The following is a 12,282-nucleotide window of genomic DNA, read 5'->3' as shown; positions in this document are numbered from 1 at the left end:
CATCAAAGGACAAAAGGGGGGCATCACGTTCTTTCCCGGAAACCCCCTCCCTATTTCGAGAAAACCCCACCAATCCCAGTGAATATTCTGCCCTGCTCAGGCCGCAGCTACAGGACCACGGGCCCCGACCCGGCCTGCAGCGCACTCTGGAGCCGCCGGCAACCCCCACTCTAGTGTGCGCTTTCACCTTATTACACTGCTCCTTGCACCTGTTCCACCTGCCTGAGAATTCTTTCTCTGTCAGAGTTAACAGCCCCTCCCCAGCTGAGGTCTCACCCAAACCAGGAAGCTCTCCTTGGGCTGGATTTCCCAACAGCTTAGCTATTAAAACAAATAATGCTCATCAGTGCAGCACCTAAACACATCTCAGAGGCTAATTTTTGTAAAATTAGTTTCAAGGCATCAGAAGCAGGAAACAGTCAAGGGTGGAGAGTTCTAGAAACAAAGAAATAGCTAACAATACACAGTGGGAGGGTGATGAGGACTGAGCAATGGCCACTACATGCTTGTAGGATGTTTTCCGGAGTAAAAGGGGCTATTTTAAAGGGAACTTAACCCAATGACTCACATAATACTTGTAACTGCAAAAAATTCCTTCCTTCAGAGAAAAGTAGAGTTATTAAGCAAAACTGAAATATGTCTAAGGAACTGGTTTGCTAAACACAATTGTAAAACAATAGAATAAACTAGGCTGAACTGTATGATAAATATGTAGCCTATCCATTTATTTTCATTCAAACTGCAAAGGTACATTTATTATTAAAACCAAGTAACTTTAACCAGTGGGAAGAATCTCGTATGTCATACTTAACGTGGAAGGAGAATGACTGTGTGGATATTTTATCCTCACGTGCAGGGCCGTCTGGATTTATACATACCTGAAAGCAAGCTTTGCATTTCTTGGACTTGAAAGTGAGTATTATCAGGATGGCTTCCCAGAAATACTTAAGTAAGAGAAAAGTTGAAAGACAACTTCTCCTATTATCGTCAGAGGAATGATTTACACAGCATGGCCCCACCCCATTCCCTTCCTCTTTTTCAGGTAACCGAATGGAGCACTGTTGTCCAGATCAGCAGAGAATGAGAGACATTCTTGCATCACATCACCATTTTGCGGCAGTTTGACACTGGGGACCGAGTCCTGTGTTCGCTGGAATGCTATTGAGCTCGGTGCCATTTAGATGAGTTTCCCCTTTAGCTGTGATAAAAACAAGGGTATGGCTTCTGTAAGGGAGCAAATTTTGCCACCTCAAGATATGTCTCATTGGCATGCTGGTTACTTTTAAGAAACTGCAGAAGGAAGCTCCTCTTTTGTAAGAGACATTTACATGCATAAGGGGATCTCCACTTGTAAGAGTGTCTCCCTGCTGTACCAGGAAGGGTGACCTAAATCTCCAGAAACTCTTACCAAATGAGAAGGTAAAGATTGACACCTGCATGACCTTCCCCTTATTGACTGGAAACACCCCATAAGTGACTCCCAGCCCCCAGCATCTTTCGTCTTTAGCTGAAGATGGTATTTAAGGAGATGCCTTGACATTTTGGGGAACTATTCCTGAGTTTTCCTGAGTCAGTCCCATGTATGCACAAGGTAGGCATGTAATCAAACTTCTGTTTCACTTTCTCCCATAACTCTGCCTTATGTCTATTTAATTCTTAGACTACCTAGAAGAACTTTGAATGGTAGAAGACAACTTTTCCTCCCCAACAATTCTATGTATCCAAAAACTAACATCACAAAAGATGTTTCCATTGAATTAAAAAGTGTCTGAGTGACACCTCTGGCACCCAGTGGCTTTGTCTGGCATTGAGACTGGGTGTCAAGAGACCAGACTGTCCTCTCAAGGGATGGTCAGGCAGGCAGACCCGCACTAACCATGAGGGGCTGCTCCGGAGCATGCTGACATACATCCCGATGAGAACGTGTTCATCAGCTAGCCTGTCTGCCACGTTCAGACGGTACTGTGTCCTGAAACGGGGGGAAGGAAGGGCATTGGGCGGAGAGGCAGACAGCAGGAGGAGAGCAGGCAGCAGTGGGTTTGTGGTAAAAAAGGCATTTAAAAAAGCAAGCAAGTAAGGGAAAATAAGTGATGGTCTATGAAAACCACAGCAAAATCCAAGCAATGAAATTCACAATTCCATTTCAATAACTTTAAAAGTAAAGGCTTCCATTTAGGTGAAGGAACTTTTAAGAAAACAGGTTTGCATTCTCCAAACCACTAAGGCCAAGAAATTCATCTGTACAGTAAACACACTGAAATGGGCTGCAAGCAAAGATTAAGTGTCCTTTGGAAAATCAAATCTGAAGCTTAGTCACTTAAAGACAGCAGGAAACCAGGGCAAGTGAGTGACACAGATGGATCTGCTTGATACACCTGCCCGTGCTGTTAATGGGTGACCACAGACTCCCCACCAGGGCAAAGAGGGGCTCACACACAGCGTTCCTGACACAAGCCTGCATGTTTAGTCCCGTTAACTCGGGCTTCCAGCACACTCCAGCTCTGACTTACCCTTTGCCCTTCAGAAAAGCTGGCACAGCCCTAGCCAGCAGTTTGCTCTGTTCTGCGTCAGCGTCCTTGGGAGGAGAGCTAGTCAGCGAGACAGGAAAAGCGGGTCAGAGCATAGACCCAGCAGTGCACTGCCAGGCAGGACTGAAGCGGGCACGCTACGCCCACACCCGAGCTGCGCTCGGACGCCTGCCTTGTTGCTCAGGAGGAGCTCAGGATGCTTCCGATTTCCACAGAGCTGAACCAGAAGTGGAAGCCTGGCCTGGGAGCCACAGCCACAGTCGCACAAGCCTCTGGGAGCCCCGACTTGGCCTCTGCTCTTTGCTTCACATATGCCATCACATATGCCCAGCCATCATGAAGATGTGTTCAGCAGTCACTGCAGACTGCCATGCAGACGATCCAGTGGTTCGCTGAGTCCTTCCCACCTTCCCACCCCGTTCAAGAAGTTCACTTCTCCAGCCTTGCCTTTATATTCGCCAACTTTCTGGGTTGAAGAGGCTTAAATTCCCTCGTTAGAGGCTGCGTATTGGAAAGGCTATACTGTGGAGGCACATGCTCCCTGGCCTTGGCTGCGAGACTGCCAAGAAAACTTTCAGAGGATCAGAAAAAAAATAAGCCTTTGAGCTTTATAAATATAAATTCATACTCCTGTGCCTAAAACTGGTCCCATCAGTAAGCAAGTTCTCATGATGTCAGATTCACTATAAGGAACATTCATTTTACTTAGTAATTTAAATGGCAGTTTTAAATGTTTAAAATGTAGTTTTATAAAAGGACAAATATAAATAACAAAGTGTGGTTGAGCTAGTCACCCGAGATCTACTAGCTTCCCTGGAAAACAGTGTTAATTCCTGATACTACAGTTGTGCTTGTAATGTGCTTAAAGGGTTTGCTTCTTTGCAGGTTGAGAATTTCCTGTGCAACACTGGTCTTCCTAAACTATGCCCCCATCCCCGCCTTCATGGAGAATACAAAAATTGATTGTCCTACTTTGAATACCAAATTTTAATTACTGGGATTAAAATTTTGAAGTTTAACCAAACTTTTTGAGAAGTTCTAAATCTTTCATATATATAAAAGAATATCTTATATATATAAATACTTTATATATCTATTAGGATGGCCTATAACGTAATCAAAATCTAAAAAACTACAAATTTTAAGGATTTACTATATAGTAACACTCAGAACATGAAGCACAAAAATAGAAATTTGTATACCACATTAGAACTATGCACATTAAAATCAGACTTCTTGTTTTATAACAGCATCTACTACAAGACTCCTTAGATAGTGAGGTTTAGTAAAGTTAAAATCAAATTTGATTTATAGAGAAAATGACTAGGGGAGAGTAGACACTCATGTTCGGTGAATGTAGGTGCTATCCAGCTTTTCAGGAACGAACCCGTTATAAAGGGTTGCTGCACTTCCGAAGTACAGCTGCACACATAAAACTGACCTTAAAAATGGGGTGATTAATGTTCTAGGAGAATTTACTTTCCGGATGGACCTAATGATTTTTTTCAGCATACTGACCTCCACCTTCTAAGCTGGGAATCTGTGCACCTTCTGCCATCGCAGTGGGCGTTTTCCCATCACCCACCACCAATGCAGCGTCCAAGCCGCGTCCCAAAGAATATCCCGCTCTACCCATTTCCCAGTGACTATGCCCTGCGGCTCGTGACACCCGCCCCGTTTTTCATAATTCATGAAAGCCGTGCCTACCATATGATCGGTCTTGGCAAAACCACTCGGACTTGAGAGCTATCAGTGATTCTTCTCTGCAAACTAAACGGTCTGGTTATGGTTTCTTACCCCTTGAATCCCAGAAATTGGGGTGCTATTTCCTTATAATCACACAGACACGACCTCTGACGCTCAACATGTGAGAGGGAAAGGAAGACACATGAGCAAGGAGTCTCCGCGGGGACCCCCAGGCCCGGGGGTCTGAGACACACACCATGCGGTGGCCCAGGGGGGCCCTCGGACACTGAGGCACAGCCGCTCCGGGCCGGGCGGGCCGGGGCAGTCGCCCGGCCTTCCTTCAGGGGCATTGTGCTCTTTCCCCAGTCCCCTGGGCCCCTCTCTCCTTCCCCTACCTGGTCTTCCTCCCCATCTGTCCACTTACTTTTTCTCCCTTCTCCCTGAATCCCTCCTCCTCCCGAGGGATGCGCGGCGTCCCATGCACACTCGTTCATTTTCTTTGCACTGGGCCCACCCCAAGGCTTGTTAGAAGGAATCATTCATGTTCTTTTCATGTTCCTTTCCCTTCCTGCATGAATTTTTGGGAAAATCAGCTCTTGGAAAATATGGGAATTCCATTACCTGCATTTAGGAGTTTGTAGAAATAAACTATTTATTTCATTTTGCTGCAACTCAGAGTATCCGTGCCTAGAGCATGCCTGACTTAGGGTGCTCAGTGAGCATGAGCTTTTGTACCCCCAGAACGAGCCTTAAGGTCTTCTCATTGCTTATTTCTGAGAAGCCAAAACTGTGACCATGTGCAGAAGAACCAAACTCACGATGAAGAAGAAAAAAAGCCACTTTTTAAATGAAATGGATCAAGAACTTAGACTTGACCGGGAGGCAAGTTTCGCTTAAAATGTGAGTCTTTTCAAGACTTGAGACTTTTCATGAGCAGCGCCTTCTCCGGATTTCCCAGCAGCTCCCAAGGAGCTTGAGGAAGGCAATTGCAAAGTGAGAAAGTTTCCTCCTGAGCTGCTGTGGAGATAGTGGCAATATGCAGATTATCATTTCTTCAGAGCAATGTATTCCCACGACATTCTATAGGATGTTTTTGATTTTTAAACTTTCATTTTGTAGTCTGGCAGTTTGTGTGGAGCAGTTAGGTGATATTTCCAATTCACCAGGGCCTGGGATCTGGCATCCTTACTAAGAAATTAGTGCCTCTGGCGGGTCAGTGTGTCTGGGCTCAACTACGGCTTTCCAGAAGCTTCCTCCTGCGCATGCCTCAACTGAAACACATTCTGACTTTGACCTCTGCACCTGGGAGCAGCTGCGGCTCCTCGTGGTGGTGGGTGATAAATGTTATCTGATCTTGGTCCCGAAGAGAAGCGAGGCCGAAGAGAAGTGAGGCCGGCATCCCCAACGCACATGCGCACAGCTTCTTCCTGGTCATTGTCCTGCCCCAGACGCTGGCCAGCTCGTAAGCGTCAGCACACCCTTCACACACACCCTCGTCAACAGTGCTGGCAATCACCCCCGGAGGGTATGACAATGTTCATTCTGCAGTTTCTATGTTCTGCTGGAAAAAGAGCCAGGGAATGCTCCTTCAGTCTATTTTTCTCTAAAAACATCTATTTTCTCACTATTCCTTTTTAAGACCTGAAAATTAGCATCTATTTAAAGATAAATGGCCTTCCTCCAAAGTTTGCACACACACACACTCACACACCCAATGGGTTCTGGAAGGGTAAAACGATTTCAAAATATTTCATATTTATTTAAAACTCACCCTGTAGTTCTGAAGGGTGACAACTGAGGCCAGTATTTTTGCTTAAGTACAAACATTTTTGGGGTGTTCTAAGGTAACAAAGCCACACACAAATGCTCCTTTTTGCTTAAATCTGAGATATAGGTTTAAATCTTCTGTTTATGCTATGTAACTCTATTAGCTCTGGTCAAAAATTTCTTTTATTGAACATGAAAATAAAAGGATTTAAATAAAGGTCCTGGATGCAGTCTCACAGAGCAACAGTATTATATAAACAAATTATGTCAGATGGAATAATTACTATCACAATGTCAAATGGAAAATATTTGAACCATGGGAAATTAAAAACAGGTATTTTCATTTTTATTGATCTTAAATAATTGATAAATGTGTGGTGTTTGGACTTTTGAAGAACGACTTATTATAAAGTCATCTCCTTCCTCAAATAACTGTTAATTGCAAATAAAATCTGCTTCACTAGAAACAAGGTCATCAAACTAACTTAAATACAATAAAGAGTCCACAAGTCAGTTTTGTCAAGAGATACTTTCTGGAAAAGTTCTATTTCCCTCTCCCTTTTTGGCTTCCAACATCTTCCATCTGTACCACAAATGTCTTTCATGCAAACCTGTGAACAAGCTAACAAACAGCTCAGTGTCTCGATGGGAAAATTAGTTGTCATTAATTCAGGCTGGTGTGAAAGTCGAATGGTCTTAAGCAAGGACTGCGGAAGAAATAATAATTCATAGGTCATATCTGACTCACCACATTTGATATGTGGTCCCCCTGATGTCACCAAGCTGTATCAGCTGTATTTTCCCTGAGTGCCTCTAGAAAAGTTTGCTGGGTGCAGGGAATGCACAGACAGCTGAGGCAGCTCTAGTAAGGGAAGAAACCTTATTGAAGGGAAGCAGAGAGGTAACTGCAACTTTAATTATGCTCTAAAGTTTTGGCGTGGAAGGGGACCTTTGTGTAAAGACCAGTTTGATTCAGGTTTGAAAAAAAAATCTAGCACGTTAGTGGAGCTCTGGGTCTACATGGAATAAAGTGTGGTCTGCAGAGTAATTATTTCAAATTTCATGAAATTTCAGACAACATGCCCAGAAAGTGTAAAGAGGAGTGAAGAAATCTTCAGGGTTGTTTATGTATAAATTTAGTTACTCTCCTTACTGAAAAGGAATGGATTTTATCTTAGAAAAATTAATCATGGAGAAAACTTTATTTTCAGAAGTGAAGGATGAATTCAGTGCTTTGATTTTACTTTATTCACTTTTAATTACCACAGCACAAATGCCCAAATCTAGTTTGAACATTTTATCAGATTAAAAATCTGACTTGTTAGGTAAAGAATCTTTAGGCAAGCAAAGTATTTGAAGAAGGCACAGTGAATTAGCCTCTCTGTGGTTAAAAACCCAAGCCAATCAACCAACAAAAATAACTCACAAATGCTACTCCACTGGGGAGAATCAGGATTTGGGGGGTGTTTGGGGTAGGTGGTATGCCTTCCCATACACACTATTGAGCCCAAATGCAGTATTGATAACTAACCACATGTTATTGTGACAAACCAGAAAACAGCATATTGGACTGTGTATAACACACTCATTTAATCCTAAGAAATTTTCTGACGCTTGGGTGGGTGGGAAGAGCTGGCTGTGTGCTACGTATGAGAGCCGAAGTGATCCCATTGTGAGTGGTTGCTGCTTTAGAGCCCGTGTCTATGGAGATACCCAGGAAACCTTGGAGAGAGCCTTTCAAACTTTCAGAATATTCTTATTTTGACTAAAGAAGAAGATGGCCATAATTACAGGAACTTAATTTTACATAAGAAAGGACTGGTTAGGTCTCTCACATAAATGAAGCAAGGGTTTGGGCAAGATAATTAAGATCTCACAAAGGGAGTGTGATGCCATGAACAGTGACAGAAAGCCTGGGGCTCAGGACTGAGGGGAGGAGGGAGGGCATGGGCCTGGGCGGTGGTGCCTCCAGGGGGAAGGCTGCCCTTCATGGCCTTAGCGCTGCCGGCCCGCCACCAAAGCCCTCGGTGCTCTTCTTCTAGTGGTGATGACACATTTCCATCGATGCGGCCATATGTCCTATAAATTCATGCATATGAATTTATAAGGAAGTAACCTAGGTTTATGAACATTATGATCAAGAAAATGAGTGAGGTGAATCAGTCCGTGAATTGTGTTTTTTGATCCATGTTGTACTTAATTTGTAACCGGCAGTGAATGTGTGCACACACTTGATGGCTCGCATGAAGAGAATTCAGAGGATCAAGGGGAGCCTCTGAGCATTCCCTCTTTTCTTTTAAGTAAGGGAAAGCTGAATCCAGTATCTAGCTAGAAATGGGTAAAAGAATAGGAGCTGCGACAGACAGTGGTGGTAGCCGGAGTCACACACTTGTGAATCTGTGTGAGGAGATCACCAGGGGTGATCTTCAAAGGTGCATCCTTGTGCCTTCTGGAGATCAAAGTGGCATGCTCTGAAGGACTAAGGGGACTGTGCAGTGAGGGCTCCAGAGTGGCGATTTCAATTCATCCTCATTCTGCTTTATCTTCCCAAGAAAGGTCACAATACAGAAGCACAAAAACTCAGGCTGAATGAAACATCTGCACAGCAAACTTCCCTCCTCTCTTAATGCTCCCTTCGCACTGACCAGTACCATTCCTGGCTTGTTCAGGTTTCAGGTTTTACCTGATGTTAAGAGGGGCCACGGGGGTGGTATAGGAGTGAGAGTGGAGCTCTAGGTCTGATTTCTTTGGTTCAGTCCATCGTAGGAAGAATAGGACCTTTAATTTATGTCTACTTTTGGTATGAAGGGTTTCCATGGGCCTTAGTGTACACACAGAAGTAAACAGTGGGTTGCCACTCACATTATCAAGTGGTACAAGTTGAGCATAAAGAGCACAAGATTGGTTTTGAAATTCTACTTGGGCAGGAATCAGACTGTCCTCTCTGGGGAAGACACCCGGGCCAGGGCCCAGAAAGGTGTGAATTCTCAAGTCTTGTACTGCAGTATGAGGGGGTCTCCCCCTACTCATGCTAAAAATCATTCCAAAAGGCTCTTTAATTCATGTCTACGAAATCACCACTTGGGGGCTTGCAAAGCAGAGAGACTCGTCCAAAGCAGAGGATTTGGCTCGGCACTCTTTGCACATATGCCTCCCATGTACACGCTGCTGCACGGCCATGAAATCAGTAAAGCAAGTGGGGGAGGGAGGTGAGTGCTAAGAGGTCCAGCTCCCGGGGGATTCTCCAGAGAGTCTGAGGAAGCCCCAGGAGGCCTGTTTCCACCAGACACCCCTGGGGTTAGTGGTGGGGCAGAATGGCCCACGGACCGGCTGGGACCCGGCGCAACACTGACCATGCCATGGCCACGCGGGCTTCACGGCTTTACGAGTGGAGCTCCTCAGCTGACCTGAGGGGTAGCCCACCGAGACCTCATCTAAACCTCCCATGGACAGAGCAAGGCCCACTCAATGAGGAAAGACATGCAGTGTATAGCTTTATTGAACAGACCCTTACAGCAGAAACCAGAAGCCAGTCTCCAAGATGATGGAGCTGCAGACTTAAACCACGTGTCTGCATTCCAAAGGGACTGAACGTGGGAAAAGGGAAATGATCATGCACTCTGGGGAGTGTGAGAGGGCATTTCAGAGGGGGCCGTGTTCCCCATCTAGACGTGTCTGCCATAAGCACCGTCCAAGCTGAAATGATACAAAACGACCTCAGTAAGGATGGGGTCTATCTCTGCTTGGGGTCTGCAGAAGGCAGAGCTTCCTAATAAAAGCACGACTTTCTCAAAGAATGCTAGACCTTCCCTGGAGAGACGCACAGGCCTATGTCTCTTCCAGGCTTTACAGTCAATTTTGTTTCTGCAAAGGTGGTCTGAACAGGAGAGCTTACAGGGTCACACTGAGGGCCTAAAGTGTATTATTTAAAGGATGTTCTGCAGTTCAACTGTCGCCTCATTCCCACTGTTTGCAGACCTGCTTAATTAACAGGATTGAGAGACTATGAACTGCCATGTTCTGCTTATTCTGCGAGTTAGAATAAAGGGAACAGCATCATTTCGGGTTCCTGCTGATGGGCAGAAAGTTTGCAGGAACTGGGGAAAAGTCAGCAGGGTTCCGAATCACACAGTTTGCAAATCAGCTGGAATGTGCCAGGGGATCACACTGAGATTGGGACCTCAAAACCTCTTCAGGGAAAAAGACTGATCATGTTCATTTTATGAAACATGACATGGTTTTTTGTTTCTACCTAGAGTCATTTGAAATCTTTTGTTCAGTTCTTTATCCCAATTTTCTTACCCACATCTCTGCCTTCCTGGGAGGTTTGCCTTGTATCTGTGACCACCTGGCTCTTCATTCATGACCTCTGACTGAATGATGTGGTGCCTCGGCCCTGCGTCCTGAGCACGCTAGTTCTAAGGGAATCACCCACTCACCCGCTCTTCGCCCACATGTAAGTGGATCTTGGTGCAGAAAGATGAGACACATATCCACCTTTTTAAAAATAAGTTCTTGTTATTACCCGTGAAATTACTTATGTGGAAACTACATTTCCGAGTTTGGTCTTCAGTCTCAGGGACCCCAGAGCTCAGAGCTCACCAAGAGAGGGCTCTTAAATATCTTTAGCTTTAAATTACAAGATGGTTCAGAATGAACATAATAATCCCCCAGTGCATCTTGAAATCCCAGTTCCCTGGCTTGGATGGGCCATTCCAGGTGTCCTGAGAGCGGCTGGCCATGAGCGTAGCACACCCGTGTCCTCAGGGCAGGGACCTTGCAGAGTCCCGGACGTGACGCGACCCCAAAGCCACCCCTGCTGTCTTCAAACGCCTCCAAATGAATGAAATTGAAAGCAGATACCTACAAACTAGTTTCTGACCATAATATTCCATACTTGGCTGCCATTAGAATATTGGTTGTGGCACAGAATCAAGGGTTATGGTTAAAGAGAGGACTTACTTCATGACAGGGTCAGGGCTTACCTCCTGGCCACGAAGGGGCTGCCCGAGGCGGGGACGGAGTGGGAGAACAGGGCGTCGCTCACGCCGGTCGCGGGTCTGGGTGGCCTGAAACAGAGCAAGGCGTGTGCGGGGCGCTGGAACGAGGGGGTCGTGGGCAGAACCCACCCACCACCCCTCAGGCAAAGGGGCCGGGAAGACCTTCTATTTTACACAGGATCAACATGCAACTTTTTATTTCCCAATTACGTTGTTTTAAGAGTTTTAGGAAGCTACATTTCCCCGAGAGTCAGAATCTCCATACACGGAGGAAGACCTACGGCCGCCCCGCGCTCCGAGCTCTGAGCCGCGGCGCTTCCCTGAGGCCTCACTTCCGAACGGGTCTCCAGGGCTCCAGGCGGCCGCACACGGGCCGCCTTCCAAGGAAGGCTCCGGGCGCTTCGGAGGAGGATTCCCGAGGCCCGGGCCTGCCTCCTGAGCTCCCTGGACAGGCCTTCCCCCGACACGCCTCCGGGAGGGCTCCGCTGCAGAACCGTATGGCGCCCCATTTGTTCCCTGTGCTAAGTGAGGTTGCAGGCGAGCACCTCAAGAGTTTGTGTGCCCTGGGTGGTCCGTGCCACAGGGCACACAGTGCAAGACATGCCACAAACCTTACTTTCTCCATATGTTGAGAGGAAGAAAACATGTTCAGTATTCCTCAGATTGTCTGTGGCCCTGACCCCACCTGTTCCAGGCCTGTCACCCACTCTTATTTTCATGTCTGCCTGTCATTCTGTCCTATCAATAATGTCTCAGTTCAGGCAATGTGACAGAACTAAGATTCCTATCTCATCCCCAAGAAGTTTTTAGTCTTATTTTAGGTTTCCTGTAACATATCCCAGGGTAAAAGGAGAAGGGATTTAAAGTTCAGAAGATGGAGGATCACTTCGAGTCAGAGGAAATTTTGGTTCCTCTGTAATTTTATGGTTGAGTCGGACAGTGTAGACTTTTTGATAGCCAGGTATTAATTACTGTAACCTACAGAATCTAGTGCTGTCTTGATCAAGAGACACACATGTAATGGTTTAATTTGTAACTTTGGGAACCAGAGTGGATTTTAGATTCTAGAATGATGAGATCCTGGGGAAAAGTGGACTTGCTTATCCTGCTGTGTCTGTGGGAATGGACACAAGCTATGCAGATTTAAAAATGTCAGCACTGTATGCAAAAATTCGCTGTATGTTTGGTGTCCAGTACTTGTGCTAAATATGTTCTATGAGACCTATTTATTGCATGAGGCTGAAACAGCAGGTTTGCTATTTCATGTACTGTAAACTATTAGCTTAAGGCCTGAAAACTAT

At 45.6% G+C, this 12,282-nt stretch overlaps 1 protein-coding gene across 19 annotated transcripts in view; it reads right to left on the bottom strand.

Moving 5' to 3' along the window:
* The window catches only part of DTNA (dystrobrevin alpha), a 385,540-nt gene that overhangs the window by 52,525 nt on the left and 320,733 nt on the right, over positions 1-12,282 (bottom strand). For 13 of the 19 annotated variants that reach the window (XM_073212753.1, XM_073212748.1, XM_073212755.1 and 10 more), the window contains 3 exons: positions 10,967-11,050; positions 2,511-2,588; positions 1,877-1,969 (listed from right to left, as the gene is read on the bottom strand). In XM_073212753.1, coding sequence (XP_073068854.1) covers positions 1,877-1,969; positions 2,511-2,588; positions 10,967-11,050 — 255 coding nt within the window. Of the gene's footprint in view, positions 1-1,179; positions 1,199-1,876; positions 1,970-2,510; positions 2,589-5,020; positions 5,776-9,454; positions 9,678-10,283; positions 10,479-10,966; positions 11,051-12,282 lie in introns of those variants that run through there. The other 6 variants (XM_073212762.1, XR_012121116.1, XM_073212758.1 and 3 more) reach the window with 6 other exon arrangements.

This window comes from Manis javanica, chromosome 9 (assembly GCF_040802235.1).
Source record: "Manis javanica isolate MJ-LG chromosome 9, MJ_LKY, whole genome shotgun sequence".
In the NCBI taxonomy this organism is placed as follows: domain Eukaryota; kingdom Metazoa; phylum Chordata; class Mammalia; order Pholidota; family Manidae; genus Manis; species Manis javanica.
The sequence above is the reverse complement of the archived record's forward strand: the minus strand, read 5'-3'. Positions and strand labels throughout refer to the sequence as shown.